This window comes from Torulaspora globosa, chromosome 7 (genome assembly GCF_014133895.1).
Source record: "Torulaspora globosa chromosome 7, complete sequence".
NCBI lineage: Eukaryota > Fungi > Ascomycota > Saccharomycetes > Saccharomycetales > Saccharomycetaceae > Torulaspora > Torulaspora globosa.
The window spans coordinates 462,576-486,680 of record NC_050733.1 but is presented as its reverse complement, the minus strand read 5'-3'; the positions used below and the strand labels follow the sequence as shown (position 1 = coordinate 486,680).

The 24,105-nt window shown below is 47.0% G+C and overlaps 11 protein-coding genes across 11 annotated transcripts; 6 read left to right on the top strand and 5 right to left on the bottom strand.

The window, feature by feature from the left end:
* Nucleotides 1-184: 184 nt before the first annotated feature.
* Nucleotides 185-1,108, top strand: ADE1 (phosphoribosylaminoimidazolesuccinocarboxamide synthase; the record flags this gene model as incomplete). The annotated part of the gene is made up of 1 exon (XM_037285197.1): nt 185-1,108. The coding sequence occupies one exon, from the start codon at nt 185-187 to the stop codon at nt 1,106-1,108; it is 924 nt and encodes a 307-aa protein (XP_037141093.1).
* A 33-nt stretch (nt 1,109-1,141) lies between these two features.
* Nucleotides 1,142-2,392, bottom strand: KIN3 (serine/threonine protein kinase KIN3; the record flags this gene model as incomplete). The annotated part of the gene is made up of 1 exon (XM_037285196.1): nt 1,142-2,392. The coding sequence occupies one exon, from the start codon at nt 2,390-2,392 to the stop codon at nt 1,142-1,144; it is 1,251 nt and encodes a 416-aa protein (XP_037141092.1).
* Nucleotides 2,393-2,594: 202 nt separating this feature from the next.
* On the bottom strand, nt 2,595-5,363 carry CDC15 (serine/threonine protein kinase CDC15; the record flags this gene model as incomplete). Its single annotated transcript, XM_037285195.1, has 1 exon — nt 2,595-5,363. One exon carries the CDS (start codon nt 5,361-5,363, stop codon nt 2,595-2,597), a length of 2,769 nt encoding a protein of 922 aa, XP_037141091.1.
* A 528-nt stretch (nt 5,364-5,891) lies between these two features.
* YAT1 (carnitine O-acetyltransferase YAT1) lies at nt 5,892-8,018 on the top strand (the record flags this gene model as incomplete). Its single annotated transcript, XM_037285194.1, has 1 exon — nt 5,892-8,018. One exon carries the CDS (start codon nt 5,892-5,894, stop codon nt 8,016-8,018), a length of 2,127 nt encoding a protein of 708 aa, XP_037141090.1.
* Nucleotides 8,019-8,457: 439 nt separating this feature from the next.
* Nucleotides 8,458-12,375, top strand: HG536_0G02760 (uncharacterized protein; the record flags this gene model as incomplete). The annotated part of the gene is made up of 1 exon (XM_037285193.1): nt 8,458-12,375. The coding sequence occupies one exon, from the start codon at nt 8,458-8,460 to the stop codon at nt 12,373-12,375; it is 3,918 nt and encodes a 1,305-aa protein (XP_037141089.1).
* Nucleotides 12,376-12,794: 419 nt separating this feature from the next.
* THI20 (trifunctional hydroxymethylpyrimidine kinase/phosphomethylpyrimidine kinase/thiaminase) lies at nt 12,795-14,462 on the top strand (the record flags this gene model as incomplete). The annotated part of the gene is made up of 1 exon (XM_037285192.1): nt 12,795-14,462. One exon carries the CDS (start codon nt 12,795-12,797, stop codon nt 14,460-14,462), a length of 1,668 nt encoding a protein of 555 aa, XP_037141088.1.
* A 461-nt stretch (nt 14,463-14,923) lies between these two features.
* On the top strand, nt 14,924-16,390 carry RPN4 (stress-regulated transcription factor RPN4; the record flags this gene model as incomplete). The annotated part of the gene is made up of 1 exon (XM_037285191.1): nt 14,924-16,390. The coding sequence occupies one exon, from the start codon at nt 14,924-14,926 to the stop codon at nt 16,388-16,390; it is 1,467 nt and encodes a 488-aa protein (XP_037141087.1).
* Nucleotides 16,391-17,437: 1,047 nt separating this feature from the next.
* HG536_0G02730 (uncharacterized protein) lies at nt 17,438-18,343 on the bottom strand (the record flags this gene model as incomplete). The annotated part of the gene is made up of 1 exon (XM_037285190.1): nt 17,438-18,343. The coding sequence occupies one exon, from the start codon at nt 18,341-18,343 to the stop codon at nt 17,438-17,440; it is 906 nt and encodes a 301-aa protein (XP_037141086.1).
* Nucleotides 18,344-18,677: 334 nt separating this feature from the next.
* Nucleotides 18,678-19,934, bottom strand: ARG1 (argininosuccinate synthase; the record flags this gene model as incomplete). The annotated part of the gene is made up of 1 exon (XM_037285189.1): nt 18,678-19,934. The coding sequence occupies one exon, from the start codon at nt 19,932-19,934 to the stop codon at nt 18,678-18,680; it is 1,257 nt and encodes a 418-aa protein (XP_037141085.1).
* A 195-nt stretch (nt 19,935-20,129) lies between these two features.
* HG536_0G02710 (glycerol-3-phosphate dehydrogenase family protein) lies at nt 20,130-21,437 on the bottom strand (the record flags this gene model as incomplete). Its single annotated transcript, XM_037285188.1, has 1 exon — nt 20,130-21,437. One exon carries the CDS (start codon nt 21,435-21,437, stop codon nt 20,130-20,132), a length of 1,308 nt encoding a protein of 435 aa, XP_037141084.1.
* Nucleotides 21,438-21,996: 559 nt separating this feature from the next.
* Nucleotides 21,997-23,877, top strand: MAM3 (Mam3p; the record flags this gene model as incomplete). The annotated part of the gene is made up of 1 exon (XM_037285187.1): nt 21,997-23,877. The coding sequence occupies one exon, from the start codon at nt 21,997-21,999 to the stop codon at nt 23,875-23,877; it is 1,881 nt and encodes a 626-aa protein (XP_037141083.1).
* Between the last annotated feature and the right edge of the window lie 228 nt (nt 23,878-24,105).

Here is a 24,105-nt window from a genome sequence, read left to right as displayed (position 1 = left end):
TCAAGATCCCGTTACCCGGCCGCCTTCGAGAGAAGTCAGATGACGTGGAAATACAGGTAATTTAGCCTAATATCTAGTGCTTTATGATGAGCTTTGACAAGGTTTGCAAGCTTCAGAATGGTTTAAGCCATCGATTAGTCGTGGTTCTTTGCTCAGGAGGCGTGATTTGGCTTTGAAACGAAAAATGGGTGTCACAATTGCACAGACCAATCTCGATGGGATTCTTCCACTGATCGCCAGAGGTAAGGTGAGAGACATTTACGAAGTTAACTCTCAGACTTTGCTCTTTGTGGCTACGGATCGTATGTCTGCCTATGATGTTATCATGGATAACACGATCCCCGACAAAGGTATTCTGTTGACCAAATTGTCTGAATTCTGGTTTCAGTTCCTGTCAAAAGACGTACGCAATCATTTAGTGGAAATTCCAGCTGGTAAAACCATTTTCGACTTTTTACCAAAGGAATTGAGTGAGGCCAAGTACAAGGAGCAATTGGCAGGCAGGTCTCTATTGGTTCACAAGCACAAGTTGATCCCTCTGGAAGTTATCGTTCGAGGCTATATCACTGGGTCCGCTTGGAAGGAATACACCAAGAGCGGGACAGTTCACTCACTTGCGCAACCAGAGGGCTTGCAGGAGTCCGAAGAATTTCCCGTTGCCATTTTCACTCCCTCTACCAAGGCAGAACAAGGCGATCATGACGAAAATATTTCCCCAGCTCAGGCCGAAGAACTGGTTGGTAAGGACCTATGTAAGAGGGTCGCAGAATTGGCCATCAACCTTTACACGAAGGCTAGAGAGTATGCCAAGACGAAGGGTATCATCATCGCCGACACTAAGTTTGAATTCGGTATTGACGAGAAAACAGATGAAATCATTCTAGTTGACGAGGTGCTCACTCCAGACTCTTCTAGGTTCTGGAGTAAGGCTACTTACCAGTTAGGCAAATCCCAGGACTCTTACGACAAGCAATTTTTGAGAGATTGGCTGACCTCCAACAAACTGGCCGGCGTCGAGGGGGTGAAGATGCCAGATGACATTGTGGAAAGAACAAGAGCTAAATACCTCGAAGCCTTTGAGTCTCTCACTGGTTCGAAGCTTCAGTGATTTATTTTACCCTATCAAATGCTAATGTTACTATTATCGATACCTAGTCTGCCAGTGGTACGCTGGTCGAGGGAGCCTTTTATTGTAGTAGCCATGAATGGATTCCGGGACTTTGCCGATTTTCTTACCATTGACCACTTCAGAGACACGGTCTTCGACTGCTCGTACGAATTGCTCCTTCAGTTGAGAGTACTCTCTTTCGTATTCCATCGCCTGTCTTTCCAGGATTTTCTCGATATTGACTAGTTCATTCTCGTAGTCCAATAAGTTTCTCTCGAATCTTTCCAGTTGTAAAGATTTTCTAGCCGTTCGTATCTGAATGTCTTGCAGAAGCTCAAAGGTTGAAGGCCTCGTCTCAAGATCAACGTCAACCATAGAATGGACCATGAGGTTCAAACCATCTGAATAATATTCGGGGATTTTCTCAAATTTGCCCGCCTTGATCTTTTTCTGTAACTCGAGATATGTCTTCGCTTGAAAGGGCGGGTGTAGCGAACACATTTCGAATATCACACAACCCAAGGACCAGATGTCACTCAGCGGAGAATATGGATGATCCATAAGTACTTCTGGTGACATATAATAGGGTGTCCCAACATAAGTCGTTGCAAACTGGATACTAGCTTCCAACGATTTAGCCAAACCAAAATCTCCTAGCTTAACCACGACCTGGCTATAATCCATGTTTCTATGATTTTTATTATCTTTATCTTCGTTATCCTCGTTGCTAAGGAAGATATTCCCCGGTTTAAGATCTCGATGGATGACAACATTTTTACCTCTAGCCGGCGGCTTCATGCGATCATACATTGTAGTCAAAGGCAATAAATCATCTCCATAATGACATTTGTATAAGGCCATCAATAATTGGGCCAAAATGCCCCAGATAACTTTCTCCGGTATGTATTTATGTTCCTGTTTGTAGTGTTTGATCATTTGGGACAAATCGCCCCTTGAACAGTACTCCATATAAAGATATAGAACCTCCTTTTGCTCATTGAAATCCCAAGAATAGAATTCGACAATGTTCTCATGCTTCAATTGAGATAAAATCGTACATTCAGCAATCAACTGCTGCCTCTCTTTACTGTTCATATGACCGTACTTGATGTCCTTTCGGACCATCACCTTTTTTGTGGGAAGATGAATTACCTTGTGGACAGCCCCGAATGAACCTCTGCCTATTTCTTCGAGGACCTGAAACTGGTTTGCCGGTTGCGCTACCGTCGGAGCACTCGGTTGCGAGGGGCAATACTCATTTGGTATTGGCCGTCTGGTGTACATCGCAAGCCTAAGAGGCTTTTCATTGTGTTGACTTGATGCCCGAGAGACCGTTCTGAGATTTTATGAAGCTTTTGCGACTCCAAGTGAGCTACATCTCTTGATCTGCTCCATTGTTTACTTTTTACCTAGATTGAACATCAAAGTCTCAATTCACGTGACACTAATGCGGAGGCCTCCGCATCATATGGATAGCTAGCTATCTCTAATCAGCGGTTGTGTCTAGATCAAACGCTGAGCTTCGCGTAGCCGAGAGCGAAGACGGAGTCTGCAACGATAGAGCCTGAATATCATGACATAATTGGTGAATCAGAATCGAATCACAGCCGACCTGCCCGGGCTGTTGACTATTCCAGTTATTCTCAAGGAATACATTCATTTCTTGCAATCTCATCAGAATGCATTTAAGGACATCGTCGTTTAGCGGATCGCCGGATCTTTTCTTAAACTCGAAATATTCCAAAGCTCTACTGAACACCAATTTAATGAATTTCAGTAAGTCAATTTGAATTAACAAACTGTTGCAGTATTGTTCGAAAAAAAGAATAGATCTCTTAGCGAAGTCTGAATCCAGAACAATGCTCATTGCAGCAGCATCAAAAGGACCTAAAGAATAAATTTTGATGAACTTTGCGATGAAGTTTCCAAATTGTAGATTATCTTCATGGATACTGAAGAAGGGATTTATCAGTTCCTGATATTCTAGGATATTACTGAATTCTTTTGGTGAAAACGCGGAAGCCGACTTTCCTATATTTGGAGCTATTATCGAAAAGCCCTTGATAGTCCGAATAACCTTGAAATTGTGGTGCAATGCAAATTGCAAATGATTGAACAAAATTTCTAACCCCCCCGCAATGCATTCATCATCATATCTGAGAAACGTCAGAGCGAGATGCTGTAAAAGTGGGTTGAACGTATCCATCTCAAGAGATAACTCAGTGATGATTGACAGGGATAACTGAACAACAGGACCTTGGCATTCTTTGTGAAAAAAACTGGGGTCGTCTTTCACATAAAGTAGTCGCCAATTTAGCTGAAGAAACTTTTGAGAATGGAGTAATCTGTTTAAGCGTACTTTATCGAGATGTGTCGAATGATGTATGACCAGAAAATAATATTTCCACAGATGCAAATTCTTCATGTTATAGAAAATGTCATCATTCAGTAAATCCAAAAGCCAAGGAAGAAGTTTCGGCGGTAAAATTAGTGGATTACCTTGAGCTGAAGAAGAAACTGGCTTAGAGAGTGTAGATGCCAACGAATTCATTGACGTCTGCGACGATGTTGGGGAATATGAAAGCGATCCGGTTGTGGAGGAGGGGGAAGACCTACGTGATTTGATGAGAATCGACGATAATGCTTTGAAAAGGAATGATATTAATTGTTGATCCAGAGCCGCCACATTTTCGAGTCGAGTGAGCCTATCTATAAGCTGTTCGTGAAACCAACTTGAGCTTTCCTGCAACAAAGACAGTTTAAGTATGATGGACTGAGCGTATTTGTTCTGAAGATTAGATATCAAAGTCGCAACACTGAGATTCTGTGAACACCAACTACACCAGAATGAAACCGATCCAGAGACCTCCAGAAGCCTGAAAATAAGCTCGAGCTTTATAGAATCGTCAAGCTTCTCCAAGTTATCTTTCCGAAGAATTCCGCATTGAATTAGTGTTTTGTACTCATCTTTCAAAAAAAACTCTGCAATAATGTCACTTTTATCCAATACTGTTGCAATACCTCCCATCTTCATAAAATATCTCTTCAAATCAGATGCGTAAAATTTTCTATCAAACCGTAAAAGTATTGAAAGTAGTTCGGGATTTTCTCCAACGTGGTCCATTATCTTTAAATAAATACTCTCGACACCTAGTTGATCGAATATTGTTTTCACATCGTCATCGGAGAGTGCGGAAGTATTGTTAGCTTTCAACAGTCCTTCCGGTGACTTCAAAATCGTTTGCTTACCACAATCATTTATGTAATCATGGGACGTCAATTTGGACTGTTCTGTGGTATGGTTATTCAGGATGGTGGAGTCTTTGAAATCATGATCCCACCGATAATTGAAATCCTCGCATTCTTCTCTGAAGAGCTCCAACCGATCTGCATCCGTATTTGATAGCCATTTATGTTTCAGCAGCTGAGCCGCCGTTGGTCTCTTGTACATGTTCTTTTGGAAGCAGTTGAGCAAAAACTCCTGCGCATCCTGGGACAAAGATACAGGTGGTATAAAGGTATCATTCTCAATCGCGTAGTAAATATTAACATCCACCAAGTTATGAAACGGCGGACTCCCAGTCAACAACTCTAGTACTGTTGCCCCCAGAGACCATATATCACTCAGCGTGGAGGCACCTCTGTTGCCGATAATCTCTGGAGCCATCCAATTTAACGAACCCGCCAGAGTCATTGCCATCGACATAGTACTGACCTTCGTCGACACCCCAAAATCAGCCAATTTGACCACGTTATTGGCATCCAACAACAAATTAGCGGCCTTGATATCCCTATGAATTACACCCTGCTCATGCAAATAGCGCAAGCCATTCAGAGTCTGCTTCACAAACACCTTTGCCTTTGATTCAGGAATTCCTTTGCCCCTCGATATGGCATTTTTCAGAGATCCATGAGAACAGTACTCCAGAATAATATAAAGGTTATGCGATTTCTTAATGAACCCATGGTACTTGACAATATTGATATGGTTCAGATTTTTCAAAAGTCCGATCTCTGACATGATGTCCGTAAGTTCTTCATCGTCATCATATGTAACTTCTTTGATAGCCACAACCTGTTCAGTTTTCCTATTGATAGCTTTATAAACTACTCCATACGAGCCCTTCCCTATAACTTGTTTCAACTGGTACTGAACCTGGTTTTTCCTCTGTCTTGGATGCAACAAGGGTGTTACCACTCCATTCTGATCCACCTGCTGTGCAGGTGTCAGGTTCACTCTCTCATCACCATCCATTCCCCACGTAAATGAAAAGAAGATCCGCTCACAGGCGTTGTGTAATATCTCTGTAAGCTTTAGATATCGTCCTGGAGCTAATCACAATAGCATGGCAAAATTAGCCGCCCAGACCCTGAATGGTACAAAAATGGCCCGAGATCTTCCCTTTTACATTATCAGTTCGAAGCAAAGAGACAAATCTGAAGTTTACGTACGACGTGATCCAAAATATCACTCCGGGTAATATGTAGCGTGCAACCCCTAAAAATGACATGCTTCGGCTCAACGGCATCGCGGGTGGGAGTCATTCGAATGCTCAAACCTTTCGCTGCTCATCCCAATCTAGCCCTCTAGCTTCCAAGCTCATACCTCATAGTTCATCTGTTCAAGTTGTTGATCCACAATTTGCGTGACACAAGGAGTCACACGAACTCATATCTAGGAAGGGAATCAGAATGAAGCCTTAACTATATATAAGGTGACCCAGCTTTGTACTGTTGTCATTATTTGAATCTTCCTGGAACAAGTATAAAAGCGAGTTTTGACATGCCTGATACTGCTCTACAATCAAATTTATTGAAAAGATTGCCTATACCCGATTTGAAGGATACTTTAAATAGATATCTTGATAGGATAGAGCCTTTACAAGACGAGAAACAGAATAAGAGGACTAGAAAATGTGTCCTTTCAGATGAAAATTTGGAATTGATGCAAACTTTGCATGAAAAACTATTGCAATACGACGAATCTTTGGCTCATGAAAATCCCAATTCGTCGTACATCGAACAATTCTGGTATGATGCCTATCTTCTATATGAGGCCTCGGTTGTTTTGAATTCTAATCCTTTTTTCCAGTTACAAGACGACCCTACGATCAAGGACACTTCAGAGACAGGCACGGGTCCTTACGGGATATTTACTGGACAGGTCAAGAGAACGGCGAAGTTGGTGACTTCAATTTTGAAGTTTATCAAGGAGATTCGTCATGGAACTTTGAAGGCAGACACAGTTCGCGGTAAGATTCCGCTTTCGATGGACCAGTACGGCAAACTATTCGGTTCCAGCAGGATTCCGCCGGGCCCGGGTCAGGAGTCATGTCATCTACAAACGGACACTACATCTCACCATGTTATCGTTATGTACAAATCTCAATTTTATTGGTTTGATGTGCTGGATGTCAACAATGTGCCTATTTTTTCCACTCCAGAAGAATTGGAGTGGAACCTATATTCAATTATAATGGACAACGAGAAGAGATCCAACGATGGGGAAAGCGATTATACAGCAAACGTCCCATTTGGACTTTTTACCACAGAAAACAGGCGTGTGTGGGCCAATATTCGGGATTACGTGTTTCACAGTGTTGACTCAAGTAATTGGAAGAATCTCAAGATAATCGACAGTGCTCTTTTCGTCATCTGTCTCGACGATGTCTCTTTCTACAAAGGCCAGGAAAACGAGTTGGTGAAATCGCTGTTATGTGGAACTTCACAGATCGATTTGGGTTCTGCAAACGCTGCGAGGCCGCTGGGCGTTCAACAAGGTACCTGTTCGAATCGGTGGTACGACAAGCTACAACTCATCATAACAAGGAACGGCAAGGCTGGCATAAACTTCGAGCATACGGGAATAGATGGCCACACGGTTCTCCGGCTGGCAACTGATATCTACACCGATTCCATTCTAAGTTTTGCCCGCGGTGTCACAGAAAACGTGCCTGACATATTCCATGCCGATGGAACCACAGGGATCAAAAAGCCTTCTAGGGCGAACCTAATTACCATCCCAAGAAAACTGGAATGGAAAGTGGACTCGTTTCTATTGTCTTCTTTACATTTTGCGGAGACTCGAGTTTCCGACGCAATTTCGCAATACGAATTTGCTACTTTGAACTTTGACAAATACGGTTCCAGTCATATCAAGTCAACTTTCAAGACTTCACCCGATGCTTTCGTTCAGCAAATGTTTCAAATTGCATATTATGCGCTTTATGGTAAATTCGAAACAACTTATGAACCCGCAATGACCAAGATGTTTCTAAATGGCAGGACTGAAGCTATCAGGAGCGTAACGCACCAGTCCAAGAAATTTGTAAAGTCTCTGTTTGATCGTCGATCAAATGATGAAGGTCGCATAAAATTGCTGCAACAAGCTTGCGCAGAGCATTCACGAATCACAAAAGAATGCTCCATGGGTATGGGACAAGATCGCCATCTGTATGCACTTTACTGTCTGTGGAATGAATCTTACAAGGACAAAATACCACTTCCACCCCTATTCAACGACAGATCTTGGAATCTCATCAACACAAATGTTCTCAGTACCTCAAACTGCGGAAATCCATCTTTGGCCACGTTCGGTTTCGGTCCCGTAACGGCCAATGGCTTTGGTATCGGGTACATCATTCGTGACAATTCAGTCTCAGTGGTAGTGTCATCTAGACATAGACAGACCCATAGATTTATCTCCCTGATTGAAAAATCATTCTTGGAGGTAGATCATATCTTCGAGAGACAGGAGGCCATGGCAAATGAAGCTGACCCCCCAGAGAAGGAAAGCCGGACATCTTCTATGTCGAAGGGCAAACCAAGGACCTATTCCAGCCTGAAATCAGACGACCTGAGGTTCTTATTGGGTGGCTACGATTATTTCGATGTGAGTGTCTCGGGATAGGATGCCCACTTTGACTATTGAATAAATTCTACATACAATACGTATACGATCCTTATGAAGCTTGTAACGACAAGCTGGGCTGTGCTACTCACCAATTCCATAGTACCTTTTGTTAGTCGTTTAAATCGCTACTTTTCTTACTTATTTCTTACCCGGACTTTGGTATTGATCTATCAGGAACTTCCAAATGGAGGACCACAAGCGAAAAACTCGAAGGGGAAGCCGGACTAGCAAGCAAAGAGTAGTCAAAAACGACCAACGAGAAGAATATAATTCAGACATTTATTTGAACTCTGAAATTGATTTTCGGAGGTTTTAAAAATCTTATTTGCAGGCCAGAGCTGAATCAAGCAGTAGGGTTTATTGCACAGATATCATTGTGGGAGTACTTCTCTAATCGCTGGCATCGAAAAACCGCCCTTTGGGAAAATCGATCGATATGAGCTCATTAAATCGATCATCGGCCTCTATGCGCGAGCAGTCTAAAGAGCAATCACCACATCTACCGCACAAGACTACGACATCCACAGATACGGCGAGTCGGAGTGATCAGGATGAACTGAATGAAATTGGCAATTGTGACGGTGACAAAGGTTCCCAGATTATCAGTAGACCCTTATTGAAATTGAAGTTGCTTGATTCACTACGTCAAGGAAACTTTGAGAATCTCAAGCAACTAATCCATGGCCAGTTCCAGCCGGCGGATGATCCCAACGTCAAGGCAGTCAGAAGTCTGACCCTACATTACGCCGTTCAAGTGGCACCTTTGAGTTTGATTAAAGAAATAGTGCAAGAGTGGTGTAAAGACAATCAGAAGGATGCCGGAGATCTCGACGTATGTTTGGATATTAATCAAACAGATGAGAATGGCAACACGCCGTTACACTTAGCTGCGTTCCAAACCCGTGGTGATGTGGTTGCCTTTTTAATGGACCAACCAAATATAAACGACTGCGTACTGAATAACTCACACTTGCAGCCTATTGAAGTGTGCAAAAATTTGAATATTGCACAGATGATGCAAGTAAAACGGGCCAGTTACGTGGCCGAGACCGCCCAAGAATTCAGAACTGCGTTTAACAATAGAGATTTCAGTCATTTGGAGTCAATTTTGAGCGCTCCCCGTAATGCAGAACTTTTAGACATCAATGGCATGGATCCTGAGACTGGTGATACTGTATTGCATGAATTCGTGAAGAAAAGAGACGTAATAATGTGTCGATGGTTGCTCGAACATGGTGCTGATCCCTTCAAGAGAGATCGCCAGGGGCGATTGCCTATTGATCTAGTCGGCAAGGTGAGTGAAAGTAGTACTGCTACAAATACTAAAGCTGCAATCGAGGTAGAGCTGAAGAAACTCTTGAGCAAGGCAGCCAAAGAACAGAGTGCTATTGATGTCACCAACAATTTGAATGAACCACCCACTTATAAAGGATATTTGAAAAAGTGGACGAATTTTGCACAAGGCTATAAATTACGTTGGTTTATTCTCAGTAAAGACGGGAAGCTTTCCTACTTCAAGGATCAATCAGATACTAGGAATGCTTGTCGTGGTTCGCTGAATATGTCTAGTTGCTATTTGCATCTTGATTCCTCTGAGAAGCTAAAGTTTGAAATCATCGGCGGCAGCGATGGAACAATCAGATGGCACCTGAAGGCAAATCACCCGATTGAAACTAATAGATGGGTTTGGGCCATTCAGGGTGCCATAAGGTTTTCGAAGGATAGAGAAATGATGACTAAGAGCGGAAATATTCCGCCCTCTCTTGCTATGAGCAGAGGAGCCTCTTCTTCAACGACTGTGCAAAAGCTGCATTCCTATGAAAGTCAGCGTCATTCCTCACAGTTGCATTTGACTCATGATAGGAGAGAACCTTCCGCGGATCATCCTCAGGCAAAACAGCACAATAGAATTCCCTCATCGTCGTCTTCGCGGGGAAAGCTAAGCTCCACACCGTCAATCGCATCGAGTGATATGGGTTTGAGTGACAATCTGACAGAATCGGGCAAGATGTACGTTAACAAAATTCTCGAGAACCGCTTGGAATCGACTTCGCGAGCCTCCTCAATCAAGAATTTTGGAGCGGAGTTTCCAAACAAAGAGGCTTACGTTGCTAGTGTCCATTCCTCCTCAAAATCTAACGTAGTGGATGCAAATGGTAACGAGGCTCTCCCAGGAAATCGTTCAATTACAGGAAGCGAACTCAACTATGTTGATGACCAGACAGCCTCTGTTGACTTCGGGACTGTGTCTGATGACGCCGAAGATAATGAAGAAGTCACCAAAGAAGATGATGAGGATGTAGCGGTTCAATATGGCCCTTATGCGGAAAAATTGGCTATTTTGCAAAGGACTATTTCTATGGATTTAGCTTCTCTCACTGAACTACTAGATTCAGGAATCCCTGGTAAGGAAGAATGGGAAATCATTCGTAGATCACTAGCTTCTGTTTTGGGAACTTTTGAGAAATTGAACTCCTTGACCTCAGCTAGAGACAAAAAGCTGGTCATGATGCTTTCTAAGCAACGTGATGTTAATAACGTCTGGATTCAATCTGTCAAGGACTTAGAAATAGAGCTGATTGAAAAAAGCAACAGATTAGCATCTCTAGATAAGGAGAGAAAAAATTTGAAGAAACTTCTGCAAAAAGGCCTCCTCGATGCTGGTGAGGCATCGAATACATCACTTTACAATCTCAACCTAAATGGCCCTAATGCCACCGAAGAGACTCCAAATGCACTTGACCAAATCGCGAAGTTCATCGACGCAACAAAAGATGAGGATGCAGGCTCCGAGGCTGATGAGTTTTTTGATGCAGAAGAATTGGTTGAGGCATCGAATATTGAGCAGGAGTTGATTGAGCCGGTTGAGAATGAAGTAACCGAAAGCAAAGCAGCGCTGAGGAAAGGGAAAGAAATGGTTACAGAGGTTCACCCAGTTAAAGAGGACAAACTTCCATCATATGATGAAGCAGAAAGAATACCGTCTGAGGAGGTTACGAAACCAGGTGCTACAAAGGAAAAAACCTTGCCAAAAGAAAAAGAGGGCAATATATTCGCAATCGTCAAGACAGCTGGGCAGACGAAGAAGGCTAGACTCATGATGGAGGAAGGCTCATATCTAGGTTATGAAGATGGTGTTAGGAACCGATTGAAGCTTGATAAAGACGACCGCCCATCCATAGGTCTTTGGTCGGTGCTTAAATCTATGGTTGGTAAGGACATGACAAGGATGACGTTACCAGTGACGTTCAACGAACCTACTTCTCTGCTTCAAAGAGTTGCAGAAGATCTTGAATATATCAATTTACTGGATGAAGCTGCCAGTTTTGAAGATTCCACTTTAAGACTCTTGTACATTGGGGTCTTTACTGCATCTTCATACGCTTCGACAATCAAAAGGGTTGCTAAGCCATTCAATCCTTTACTTGGGGAGACCTTTGAGTATGCAAGACCAGACAAGCACTACAGGTTTTTTACCGAGCAAGTTTCGCATCATCCCCCCATTTCTGCTACTTGGACCGAGTCGCCTAAATGGGATTTCTGGGGTGAATCCAACGTCGACTCGAAATTCAATGGTAGATCCTTCGCATTCAGACACTTGGGGTTGTGGTATATAAAGATGAGGCCCGACAACCAATCTCCCGATGAAATCTACACCTGGAAAAAACCAAACAACACAGTTATCGGTATCCTCGTTGGCAATCCGCAGGTGGATAATCACGGGGATGTCAAAATCGTCAATCACACGACAGGCGACTACTGTATGCTGAATTTCAAAGCCCGTGGATGGAGATCAAGCGGCGCCTACGAGGTGAGGGGCGAAGTCTTTAACAAGCAAGGTAAAAAAATGTGGGTCCTCGGCGGTCATTGGAATGACTCGATTTATGGTAAGAAAGTGACATCCAATGATAATGACGACTTTGCCCTACAAAAGACCATAACCACATCTTCGCCAGCAACCGCCGGACCAAACTTCGATGGCAGCAAATTTCTAATATGGAAAGTTCACCCAAGACCTGACGCTCCATTCAACCTGACTCCTTTCGCAATCACTCTAAATGCCCCACAGCCAAAGCTTTTACCATGGTTAGCACCAACAGATACCCGTTTGCGGCCAGATCAACGCAGTATGGAGGAAGGGCGATACGATGAAGCAGGTGAAGAAAAGCATAGACTGGAAGAAAAACAGAGAGCAGCACGTAAGAGAAGAGAGGCTGCCAAGGAACAATATCATCCAAGATGGTTCGTCAAAGAAATTCACCCAATAACCAAGAGTCCATACTGGAGATTCAAAGGTGACTACTGGAATTTGAGAAAACAACACAAGCTCGACAACTGCGAAGATATATTCTAACGGCTGTAGCTGATCTGTATAAAGTACCTTTCTTGAATGACTTTTCTATTCAGATTCTCACTATTTTTTTGACGTGCGGCTTGCGAACGAAGCTATGCGACTAAAAGTAATCCGGCAATATTCAATTTCAACTAGGTTGAAGCAGATTCCCGTCGTTTGACGTCCGACCTCGACAGCTAGGAGCTACGGGCTTCATTATGGTTTCACACCACAGCGAGCCCTGGTTCACAATCAGCCAATTTTTCGCAAGTTTAATTGACATGATAGACACTGCAGCGGCTTCCTATAATCAAAATTGTCTCTGTAGAAGGGAGCTGTGAGAACTTCTGTTAAAAAAGCTATATAATAAAAGATTTGCCAGCTATGCTGAATAACTCATCCAGAGAGAGGCTTGGGGGCAATCGAAGTAATCATTAAAAATGGGATTGACTACTATCAAGATTAACACACCGCCACCATACTTGACGTTGTCTCGCGATGAGTATTTGCCAGTAGTATTGACAGTCGCAGGATCTGATTCGAGTGGTGGAGCTGGTATTGAAGCCGATACAAAGACCATTACTGCTCACAGATGTTACGCCATGACCTGTGTTACGGCGCTGACTGCACAGTCGCCAGTTGCAGTGAGTGATGTTCATCCAATTCCAAAGGAATTCGTTCAAAAGGTATTAGATGTAAATTTGGCTGACATGAAATGTAATGTTATCAAGACAGGCATGCTTACTGTTGACGCCGCCAGTGTATTGAGTGCGAAGCTGCAGAGCATGGCCGAAAAAGAGAGACCAAAACTAGTGGTTGATCCAGTTCTGGTGGCTACCTCTGGTTCTGCTTTGGGGGATTCCAAGCTTGTCGAGGTATTGAAGAAGGAGCTCACTCCATTGGCTGATCTCTTGACTCCAAACATTCCGGAGTGTTTTGAACTTGTAGGCGAGAAAGTGGAAATCGGTTCTCTGGCACAGCTCTGTGACCTCGCGGAGAGGGTATCCAGGGTTACGAGCTGCTCCAATGTGCTGGTGAAAGGCGGCCATATACCTTGGGAGGACGAGCAGAAGAAATACATAACCGACGTTCTGTATGTCGGTTCGGAAGGGAAATGCATCGTATACAAGGGCTCCTACGTTGACACAACCCATACCCATGGGACTGGATGCACGTTGGCGTCTGCCATATCCTCGAACCTTGCTCGCGGGTACTCTCTGGGACAGGCCGTTTATGGAGGCATCGAGTACGTCCAAAACGGCATCGCCATCGGATGCGAAGTGGCCAAGGACCACGTTACCGCTAACGGCCCCATTAATCATGTGTATGCCATCGAAATACCCTTGGAAAAGATGGTAGCTGACGAATGCTTCAGCGCGCACGAAGTGCTGCCTAAACAAACAGTGGCAAGCCCTGTGCCTGGAGATGGCGACTTCTTCCAATACCTGATTGAACACCCCAAAGTGAAACCCCATTGGGAAAGCTACGTGAACCACGAATTCGTCAAACAGGTCGCCAATGGCACTCTACCACGGAACAAGTTCCGTTTCTTCATCGAACAGGATTACTCCTACCTGATCGATTATGCCCGCGTCCACTGCGTCGCCGGCAGCAAAGCTCCGGCCTTGGAAGATATCGAGAAGGAACTGGTCATCGTTGGAAGCGTGAGGAACGAAATGGGCCAGCACGAAAAGAGACTGATAGAAGAGTTCGGCGTCAAGGACATGGATTACTTCCGCAATATCAAGCGAGGCCCCGCATTGAACAACTACTCCAGATACTTCAACGACGTCGCCAGAAGAGGCAACTGGCAAGAGCTAGTGGCCTCTCTATCGCCATGTTTGATGGGTTACGGTCACGCGCTTCTAAACCACGAGAAATACATCTCGGTAAAGGAAGGAGACGCTTACCACGAGTGGTGTCACACCTACCTGTCCACATGGTACCAAGACGCCATGTCCAAGGGTAAAGAGCTGCTGAACCAAATTGCATCGGTTTATCCAAGAGAAGACATTGATACTCTGATCACGATCTATGCAGATGTCTGCGAACTCGAGACCAAGTTCTGGGACGCTGCCTTGAACTACACGGAGGACCAGACTGACTGATTGATAGAGACATGGATAGGTAACTCACCATTAACTAATCATTTATATAGACTATAGATGATCAATAAGGCCTCACGTGACATTTTGTCTTCTAGAAAATTCGGCGATCTGATTTTCATATCACTTGGTACGGAGGCTGTTACTCGAGGGGCTGTTACAAGCAAAGGTGAGGCAACTTATGGAACAAGAGGTAACAACAACTCGTTTAAGCAGCCAGATTGCTCGACATTTGTTGAGTGTTGTGGTTATTCCATTTCATAGCGGCTCGTTTTGCAGCTCAAGATTGCTCTGTTCGACGCTTTTTTGGTTACGTACTCAGGACGATCTGATACTCTTGGCGAAAAGCGATTACTAATAGTAAACGACTGGAGCGAAAGTGAAACGGGTTATAAAAGAGAGTTAGGATTTGAGATAGACTTTCGTCTCGCACGGTAAGGGATTATTAGAGAACGAATAGTGGCATGACATCAACGGAGTTGGCGTTGAATAGAACGTTGACGGACATTTTGGAGGATGAGCTTTACAATATCCGCGAGGAGCATCACATTGGACACTCTAAGAGCAAAAATGTGTTGGAATTGTCTCTGCCGCTGCCATTCGACGAGTATATGACGGGCAACGACGAGAACATCGTGTCGTCAGAGTACAACTGGGCTCGTCCTTCGATTTCTCCTGGGTCATCAGAGGTGACGGATTCGAACTCTCAGCGACACCATCAACATGCACATATTCCAGATCGCAGTATCTTCAACAAGTATGCGGATCCCTCGCTCACTACTACGTCTCGCCGGAGGAGCGTCACGGAGAGCGACTTGAAGTCCAATGGCAGGGGTTCCTTAAGCAATAGTGGCACACCTATTCAGAAGACCGTGAATCTGAACAGTGTGATGAAAGTTGCTAATCCTTTTCATTTGGCAAGAGAGCAGTTGCCGTTCGACGTCAAGGTGACGGGCGATGTCTTGGATGGTAGCGACTCAGCCTACTCGACGCAACCCTACGATGACAATGCAAACCATGATGCGTCGTACGATCCAAAGACGTACTGGCCTTTACAGGATAATAACGTCGCCTTGAGCAACGAGGATGCAAAGATGATCTTTGACCACGAATTTGCTGCAGAAGATGACGATGATTTGAGTGAAGATGAAGAGGACGAAAGAGAGTACACAAGAGATTACAAGAAAATACCGCTGGGCTATGCTGGTGAACTGGCAAGCAATAAGCTTGATATGGAAGATAAAGTGTTCAGCTCTTGTAATTTTGTGGATTCCAACATGGCCGGTACGAGTCTGAACGAGGACGAAAGCGTCCTGGACATTACTTCGGATTTTGATAATATGATTGATGAAGACGACCTGTATGAGCCGTCATCTCGAAATGGTAGAAAGGAAAGCGTGGTCTCCGATGCTACTTCTCGTGATGGAAGCAATGAGGGAAAGCTTCAAAGCATATCACCGGCATTTACGATGGTCAAGAGTCAGTCAGGGAAGGCGGGCGCGAGACAAAAATCGTCGCCCAATCTTGTTAACTCTAGCCCGTCTGTCTCGTCAAGAAGAGGCGGGCTAACCAACAAGAAAAATACCCATTCTCCCTATCCGCAAGATCATACCGTCAGTGAGACCTCGAATGGTACTGAGATTTTCACCTGCATGATCATCAACTCTATCACGAAGCAACCTTGTTCGGCGCAATTTTCAAGATCTTACGATTTGACTAGACATCAAAACACCATACATGCTAAGAAGAAAGCTGTATTTCGCTGTTTTGAGTGCATCAGTTTACTGGGCCAAGAGGGTTATCAGAAGACATTTTCACGACTCGACGCTCTTACGAGGCATATCAAATCCAAGCATGAGGATTTGTCCTTGGAGCGACGTCAAGAGGTAACCAGGTATGCTAGGGAAAACATTGGTTATGTTGTGGGATAAGTCATCATTTTTGCGGCAACAACGTTTTGCATTTCGATGTCTTTAGGGTATGACTCGAGAGGGGGAGCAGTAGCGCTCATGGTATTTGCATTCAGCTATTTATCATTTTCATTCGCTGATTATTGAATAAATGGAAGAGCAGACTTTGATAAACGTCTAATAGACAAGCATGTAGATATTTTTTAGACAGCATCCTTTGTATACTAGGAATATTTGAAGTTTGCACTGTTAATGCATTTATATCTATCCACAATTACACTCTGATGGTTTCTCCGAAGTCCATCGCGAGGAAATCGCACGTCGTCCAATCAAGGCTTCAAAGTATTGCGATGTGCTTCCTCGAAAGATCAGTATGTTTACCACGGAGCATAATACGACTACTCATGATATCTTCAAGTAATCAAGCTTTTTCTGTGAGTTAGAACGCAAGTTCAATTTTTTGGGCTCTGTGACATAGAGACGACACAGAGCTAATTTCTGACATCATTTCTTCGAGATAAAACTTCATACCGTTTGGTATACCAAGACGTCTCTGGCCTATATTACTTTGAATATTCGGGCTTTCGCAGTATCAATAAAAACCAAGTTCTTATTTCGTCATCTAACATTGCAACGCCTGAACTTGTAATTCGTGTTTATGGAATAGTCGCCATGACTTCAAGCCTTTGCAGTGACATCATTACAGGACTACACGACATTGGGGAGGGCACTTGGAATTCAAGCTCCTTCCTTTTCATGCGCTATTGCCTCCATTTCCGCTTTCTCGGTGTCAGGCCCATTGCAAGCAGTCTTTTCACGACAGTAGTTCCTCCCGTAAAGCTTACACCATATTAATGTATATCGACATAAGATCGGCATCATTCAACCCTATTTATCCAAAAACTTGAAGTATTTCTCGACATATGGGCAGCTACAGAACGCGCCAATCGGGCTCTTTTACCTTGATGTTATTCGACTCTTTGGAATAAGAGTCTTTCCCAGCTCACAAGGCGACGGTGATGCAGCCATTCTATCTCTATCAAAGTCCTCGATTGCTACCACTACACTCTAAGGGTTATTCTGAAACCCTTCCTGGCGGACTTTTTCTGCATCGATGCTTGCCGTCTCGGGGTCTAGGTAATATCTGTTCACAAACTTGAAGGTATCCTTGTCCAGCTCTACCACGAGAGGTGTTGCGTTAGGAATATCAACATTCTTTATCTCGTCATCCGAGATGTTCTGCAGGATTTTCAAGATCGATCTAACTGAGCTTCCGTGTCCCACCATTAGACAAGACTCCAAATTATGCTGTCTGGCGACCTGCAGAACAACCTGTGTAAGGAACGGTCTCATCCGCTCAACAACGTCCCGCAGAGATTCGCTGTCTGGCAGTTGCACCCCACTCTTCTCCTCCAGCTGATATTTTTGATGTCTATTAGGTTCTTTAAATTCGTAGCCCGTCGAGGAGCCAGGATCATTCACCTCCTGCATCATCTCACGTTTCAAGTCCGCTGCCGGTGGTTTCCCTTGATAGTCCCTTCTGATGTACATGTATTGTTCCTTCCCGTACTCTTTCAGGATCTGCGGCTTCCTTTGACCCTGCCACGACCCATAATGACGCTCATTCAGCCTCCAACTCTGTAGAACCCTCACCACGTCCTTATTCAGTGTCTCCCCGATGTCGCAATCCACGCCAGGAACAACCTCATACGACCCCTCCAGCCCCATCTCATCGAGCATCACTTCCATGGTCTGCTGCGTACGACACAGTCTTGACGTATATCCCACCTGTGGCAATGACACTCCGTTCTTTTGGCAGTAATCTTGAATGAGCCTTGCTGCGTTTCTGGCCTGCGTTTTACCCTTTTCTGTCAGCTTGGCATCTATCCAGCCACAGAAGATGTTCTCATGGTTCAATTCACTCTGGCCGTGTCTTAAGAGAATCACTTTCAAGGTGTTACTCGCAACTGTCATTCTTCCAATGCTCTGTCGTCAGCTCAATCTAAATCTGTGCTGTGAGTCTAAGCGAACTAATCTCTATATCTAGAATGCTACGTCTAAACTTGAAGCGTTGCCACTGACAAACGCAAGCTCCCTTCTACGAGACGGCATCTTCTAGCTCGTTCCTTCGACAGCCATCGCGATGTCAGTTGATGCGCTACGCAATAAGGTGACTGCAAAATGGCGACGCCAGTAAAAGAGAAAACCGACAGCCAAGCAGCTCTGCATTCCAGTAATTTCACGATATCCCGTGATGCTGGCAGGCCTCTGTGGGACGATCCGATGACGAATTAAGTCTACTTACAAACTAAAGAGTGATCTCTTGGCCCTTTGCCTTCTTGGCTTCGCCGTACTTCTTGACTCTGATGGCCTGGATCGCGATGAAACCACTGGTGTCTACTGGCGAGAAGCCGGTCAACTCGTCCATCGAGGACTCGGTTGGATCGTACAAGTTTTCCGTAGCAGATGATCTGCCCAACACGATCACATTACCCTTGTACAGTCTCAATCTGACAACACCGTTCACGGACTCCTGCGAAGGCTGGATCATCGATCTCACGTACTCGCACTCTGGCGTGAAGTACGATCCGTTGTACAGCAGTCTGGAGTACGCTGGCGTCACGAATTGGTCTCTCAACGCGCGCACTTCCTTGTCCAACGTCAGACCCTCCAAATCCACGTGAGCTCTTCTCAACACGGTCAGTGGAGCCTGCTCGTAGCAGCCTCTCGACTTCAGATTGATGTAGCGGTCCTCGACGATGTCGATTCTGCCGACACCGTTAGCTCTTGCCAGGCTCGACACGTGCGCGAAGATCTCCAGAGGCTCGGTGACCACGACCTGCTGGCCGTCGCGCTGGTAGCTCACTTTGACGGGCAGACCGCGCTGGAACTCGATCGCCAAGTCCTGCGGCGTCTCGGGCGCGTCCTGCGGATCCACAATCAGTTTCCACATGTCCTTTGGAGGCGTCGTGTCTGGGTCCTCGAGGATGCCCGCCTCGTACGAGATGTGCGCCTGGTTCTCGTCCGTGGACCACGGCTTGGCCTTGGTCTGCGCCACGGGGATCCCTTTCTCCGCGGCATAGTCGAGCAGATCCTTTCTCCCGGCGAATCTCTCGAAGAACTCGGGCAGTCTCCAGGGCGCGATCACCTTGACGTCAGGCTTCAGCGCGTAGAATCCCAGCTCGAACCGGATCTGGTCGTTGCCCTTGCCGGTGCAGCCGTGCGACACGGCGAAGCAGCCCTCCTGCTTCGCCACGTCGATCTGCGCCTTGGCGATTACGGGCCGGGCCAGAGACGTGCCCAGCAGATAGATATCCTCGTACGCGGCGTTTACCTGCACGGCCGGGAACAGGATATCTTTGACAAAGTCCTCGCGGCAGTCGACAAGAACGTACTTGGTGGCGCCGATCTTCAGAGCCTTCTCGCGGGCCGCGTCGAAGTCCTCCTCCTGGCCCACGTTCGCCATGAACGCAACCACCTCGTAGCCCTGCTCCAACAACCAGGCCAGGATAATAGACGTGTCTAGACCACCAGAATAAGCCAAACAAACTTTGCCCTTCGACATTGCAACTCAGCACACAGCGCTCCCAGCGACCCTCAGCACCGACTGCGTCGACCGCTCTACACCTTATATACGAGCCTGCGGCCAGAACCCGAGGAAATTTTTTCACCTATGACTCAATATGTTTTTTTTCACTATGCTAATGTACAGATAAGATATATAGGTTGATGCTGGAGGATGACGTGCGGCGGCGCGGGATCATTGAGCCGCGTCCTTCAGACCCAGGTCCAGCTCCTCGATCATGTCGGGCAACTTGTCCATGGGCACGTTGTTGTACACGATCTGGTACACGGCCTCGAACAGCGGGAAGTCGTCGAGGTGGTGGACCGTCTCGAGCCACTGGTGCACTTCCTTGCACGTGATCAGGCCTTGAGCAGACTGGCCGTTCAACAGCTCCTTCTCGCACTGCTCGGCGCTCTTGCCCGTCTTGGCCATCGCCTTGGCGACCTTGACGTTTCTGCCGCCGGAACAGGTGGTGATCAGGTCTGCGACGCCCGCGCTCTCCTGGTAGTAGGTCTCGACCTTGGACTCCGGGAAGAACATGCGGCCGAACTTGATGATCTCGCCGAGCCCGACGCGCTGGATCGCGGCTGCCGCGTTGTTACCCCACCCGAGGCCCTCGACAAACCCGCAGCCGAGCGCCACCACGTTCTTGAGCGCGCCCGCGATCGAGATGCCCGCCACGTCCTCGATCACGCTGACGTGGAAGTAGGGCCTGTGGAACAGCGCCTTGAGCACCTTGTGGTCCACGTCGCGGCCCTCGCCGCGGAAGTCTGCAGGGATGTGGTACGCGACGGTGGTCTCGGACCAATGCTCCTGCGCCACCTCGGGCGCCAGGTTGGCGCCCGAGAGCGCGCCGCACTGGATGCCCAGCTCCTCGGTCACGTAGGTGGAGAGCAGCTGCACGCCCTTTGGTCCGACCTCGAACCCCTTGAGGCACGAGATGGCGCGCACATGCTTGCTGACGTGGCCCTTGAGCTGCTGCACGATGCGCGACAGAAACTGGTGCGGGATGTTGAAAACGATGATGTCTGTGTCACGGACCGAGTCGAGGAGGTCTGGGTTCGCGTACAGATTCTCGGGCAGCTCGATGCCCGGCAGGTACTTGACGTTTTCGTGCTGCGTGTTGATGATCTCGGTCAGGTTTCTGCCCTCGATTTTCTCGTCGAACACCCACATGTCGACGCGGCGGGCAAACAGCTGCGGGTTAAGGGCGGTGTTTTCCGCGATCACCTTGGCGATGGTGGTACCCCAGTTGCCGGAGCCGACAACGGTGACCTTGAAGGGTTTCTCCAGTGCGGCGAGCGAGGTGGTCGAGTCGGAGTGCTGCATCGAGTGCGATATGATGTCGGAAGTCTGATTCAGTCTATCGGTAGCGGCCATCTGGTCGATTATCGTTTGTATTCTCCTTGAAGTAGCGACGCGATATCTCTTGTGTGTAAAGAGGTACAGACGTCTGAAGCTTGCTGAGGATCTAGTGGAACGACCAAGGTAATTGAGGATCATCCGTAAGAAAGTGATCCGGCGGCGTGCAGCCTGTTTATATATGTATGTGTTGTAGGCATCTTTTTAAGAGTCGCGGGATAGGACAAGGCGAAGACAACTTTGTCTCTCTATGTGAGTGTGAGTTTTTCCATTGCGTTGCGCTATCGTTCGATGATGGCTTGATTACGGTGGTGGTCGATTAGCGGCAGGGGCGGCCGGAGAGGGGGCCCTGTTGCTGCTGCTGCTGCCTGGCCCATTGGCCCTCGCTGCGGTTTCTCTGGTTGGACCAGCGGCTCGTGATGGCCGTTTTTGGCCCCGCTGCGATCTAATTCCCGCGCTGGACCAGCGCAATTTGGCCCCCTTTTCATGGCGCGATTTGGGCTTCCTGTTTTTCGGGCTCCGATTTCGGTTATTTGCCGTGTGGCGTGAGCAGCCGCGACGCGGGCGGGTAACGCGGAATGCATCGGAATCTGCCAACTGCCAAGTTAGCGTGGTGGTACAGCGTTAAACACATGGCGAGCTGGTGATCGACGGTGAGTGGTGTCACGATGACAGAGCCGAGAGGCTTGTGCCTACTAGGATGCTGAAACACCGAGTTTATTTCGTGTTGGCGACGGTTGTTCTGCCACGGCTGATCCACTCGCTGCCGTTGCAATCGCAGTTGGAAGATGGTCGAGGTGAGGGAGATGCGGTCGGAGAGGGTGTCAGCAGAGATTACTATTTGTTTATATCTGCGGTGTTGGTTTTGTTGGGAGGCGTGTTCGCCGGTTTGACGCTGGGTCTTATGGGCCAGGATGAAATTTATCTGAAGGTGATTAGCAGTTCTGGGACCGCGCAGGAACAACGGCTGGCGAAAAAAGTGCTGGGGCTGATCAACCGCGGGAAGCACTGGGTGCTTGTTACGCTGCTGTTGTCGAATGTGATCACGAACGAGACGCTGCCGATAGTGTTGGACCGTTGTTTGGGCGGCGGGTGGCAGGCGGTGTTCTCGTCGACGGTGCTGATCGTTGTGTTTGGAGAGATCATACCGCAGAGCGTGTGTGTCAAGTACGGGTTGCAGGTGGGGGCGTTCTTTGCGCCGTTTGTGCTAGTTCTCATGTATGTGATGTACCCCGTGGCGTATCCGATCGCGGCGCTGTTGGACTACATGTTGGGCGAGGACCACGGGACGATGTATAAGAAATCTGGTCTCAAGACGCTGGTCATGCTGCATCGCACGATGGGTGTGGAGCGGCTGTCGCAGGACGAAGTGACCATCATTTCTGCGGTGTTGGACCTGAAGGAGAAGAAAGTACGCGAGATCATGACGCCGATCGAGAACGTGTTCACGATCAGCGCCGACACCGTGCTGGATGAAAAGCACGTGGCGGAGATCTTCGACTCTGGGTTCTCGCGTATCCCGATCTATCTGCCCAACGAGCCCACTAACTTCATCGGAATGCTGTTGGTGCGTATTCTGATCTCGTACGATCCAGAGGACTGTTTGCCTGTGTCGCATTTCCCGCTCGCGACGCTGCCCGAGACGTCGCCGTCGACTTCGTGTTTGAACATTCTCAACTACTTCCAGGAGGGCAAGTCGCACATGTGTGTGGTGAGCGAGGATCCAGGGTCTTCGATGGGGGCCATTGGCGTGCTGACTTTGGAGGATGTCATAGAGGAGCTCATCGGCGAAGAGATCGTCGACGAGTCGGACGTCTTTGTCGATATTCACCAGAAGATCATTCGTGCGCAGCCGGGACCGCTCAGCAAAAGACACGTCACTTCTTACTTGCATCATCTGTACACTAGCCGGAGCAGGAGCGACTCGCCCTCTGCGGAGGACTCAAGACAGCCGCTCGAGGTGAGAAACGACCACTTGGCATGCAACGCCAATTCGCCACATCCGCTTGATGCAGCGCATAACCACATGGCGCTGCCGTCCAACCCAGCTTCCAATCCTCTCAAGGTGAACAAACCATACGTGACGATCAAAAAACCGAATTACAACTTGCCCGCGAACGAAGAACACCTGTACAGGAAGCATCTTGACATGTCCCAGCGGGCCGTCGATCACACAGAGATGACAGGCCAGCCCACGCAGGTCACGTCGGCGCTCGCCCCAGCCACCGGCGCCCATCACAGTTCGCCAGAACTAGCGTCCGAGGACGGCCGCTCGAGTTCCCACTCCACTAAGCCAAACGCTATAATCTCTTCGTCGTACAAATCGACGAAGAACGGTATAGTAGAGTCTGTGATCACGGTCAAGGGCGTACCGAAGACCATCATTGAGGCTACAAATAACTGGGACGAAACGTCAAGGTTGGTCTCGCCGAATCACGTCGGCAGCTACACTGAAGGTCCAATTGACGGACCAAAATCGCATTTTACACAACTGTCGCCCGTGAATTCCAGATCCTCGACTAAAGGCAAGAAAAGTGCAAGCGACCGCTCAGGATCCTCTGGAGCAGTGTCCTACCGATAGTCGTGGCATATGTAATTCTTGATAAGATAGTTTAATATTCAAGCCGTGCGAAGTGCCCCGGTTTTGGCAATATTAAGGAGCTTAATGACAGTCCATTATAGTTGCGACAGCTGTATTAACTGAGCCAAGAATTTTGGGCCAATTGACTCACACACACATGAGTTCAGCCGTGGTTGTTTGAGTTACCATATACCCATAAGCGTACCTTCCTTTCTTCTTTGAGTTTGA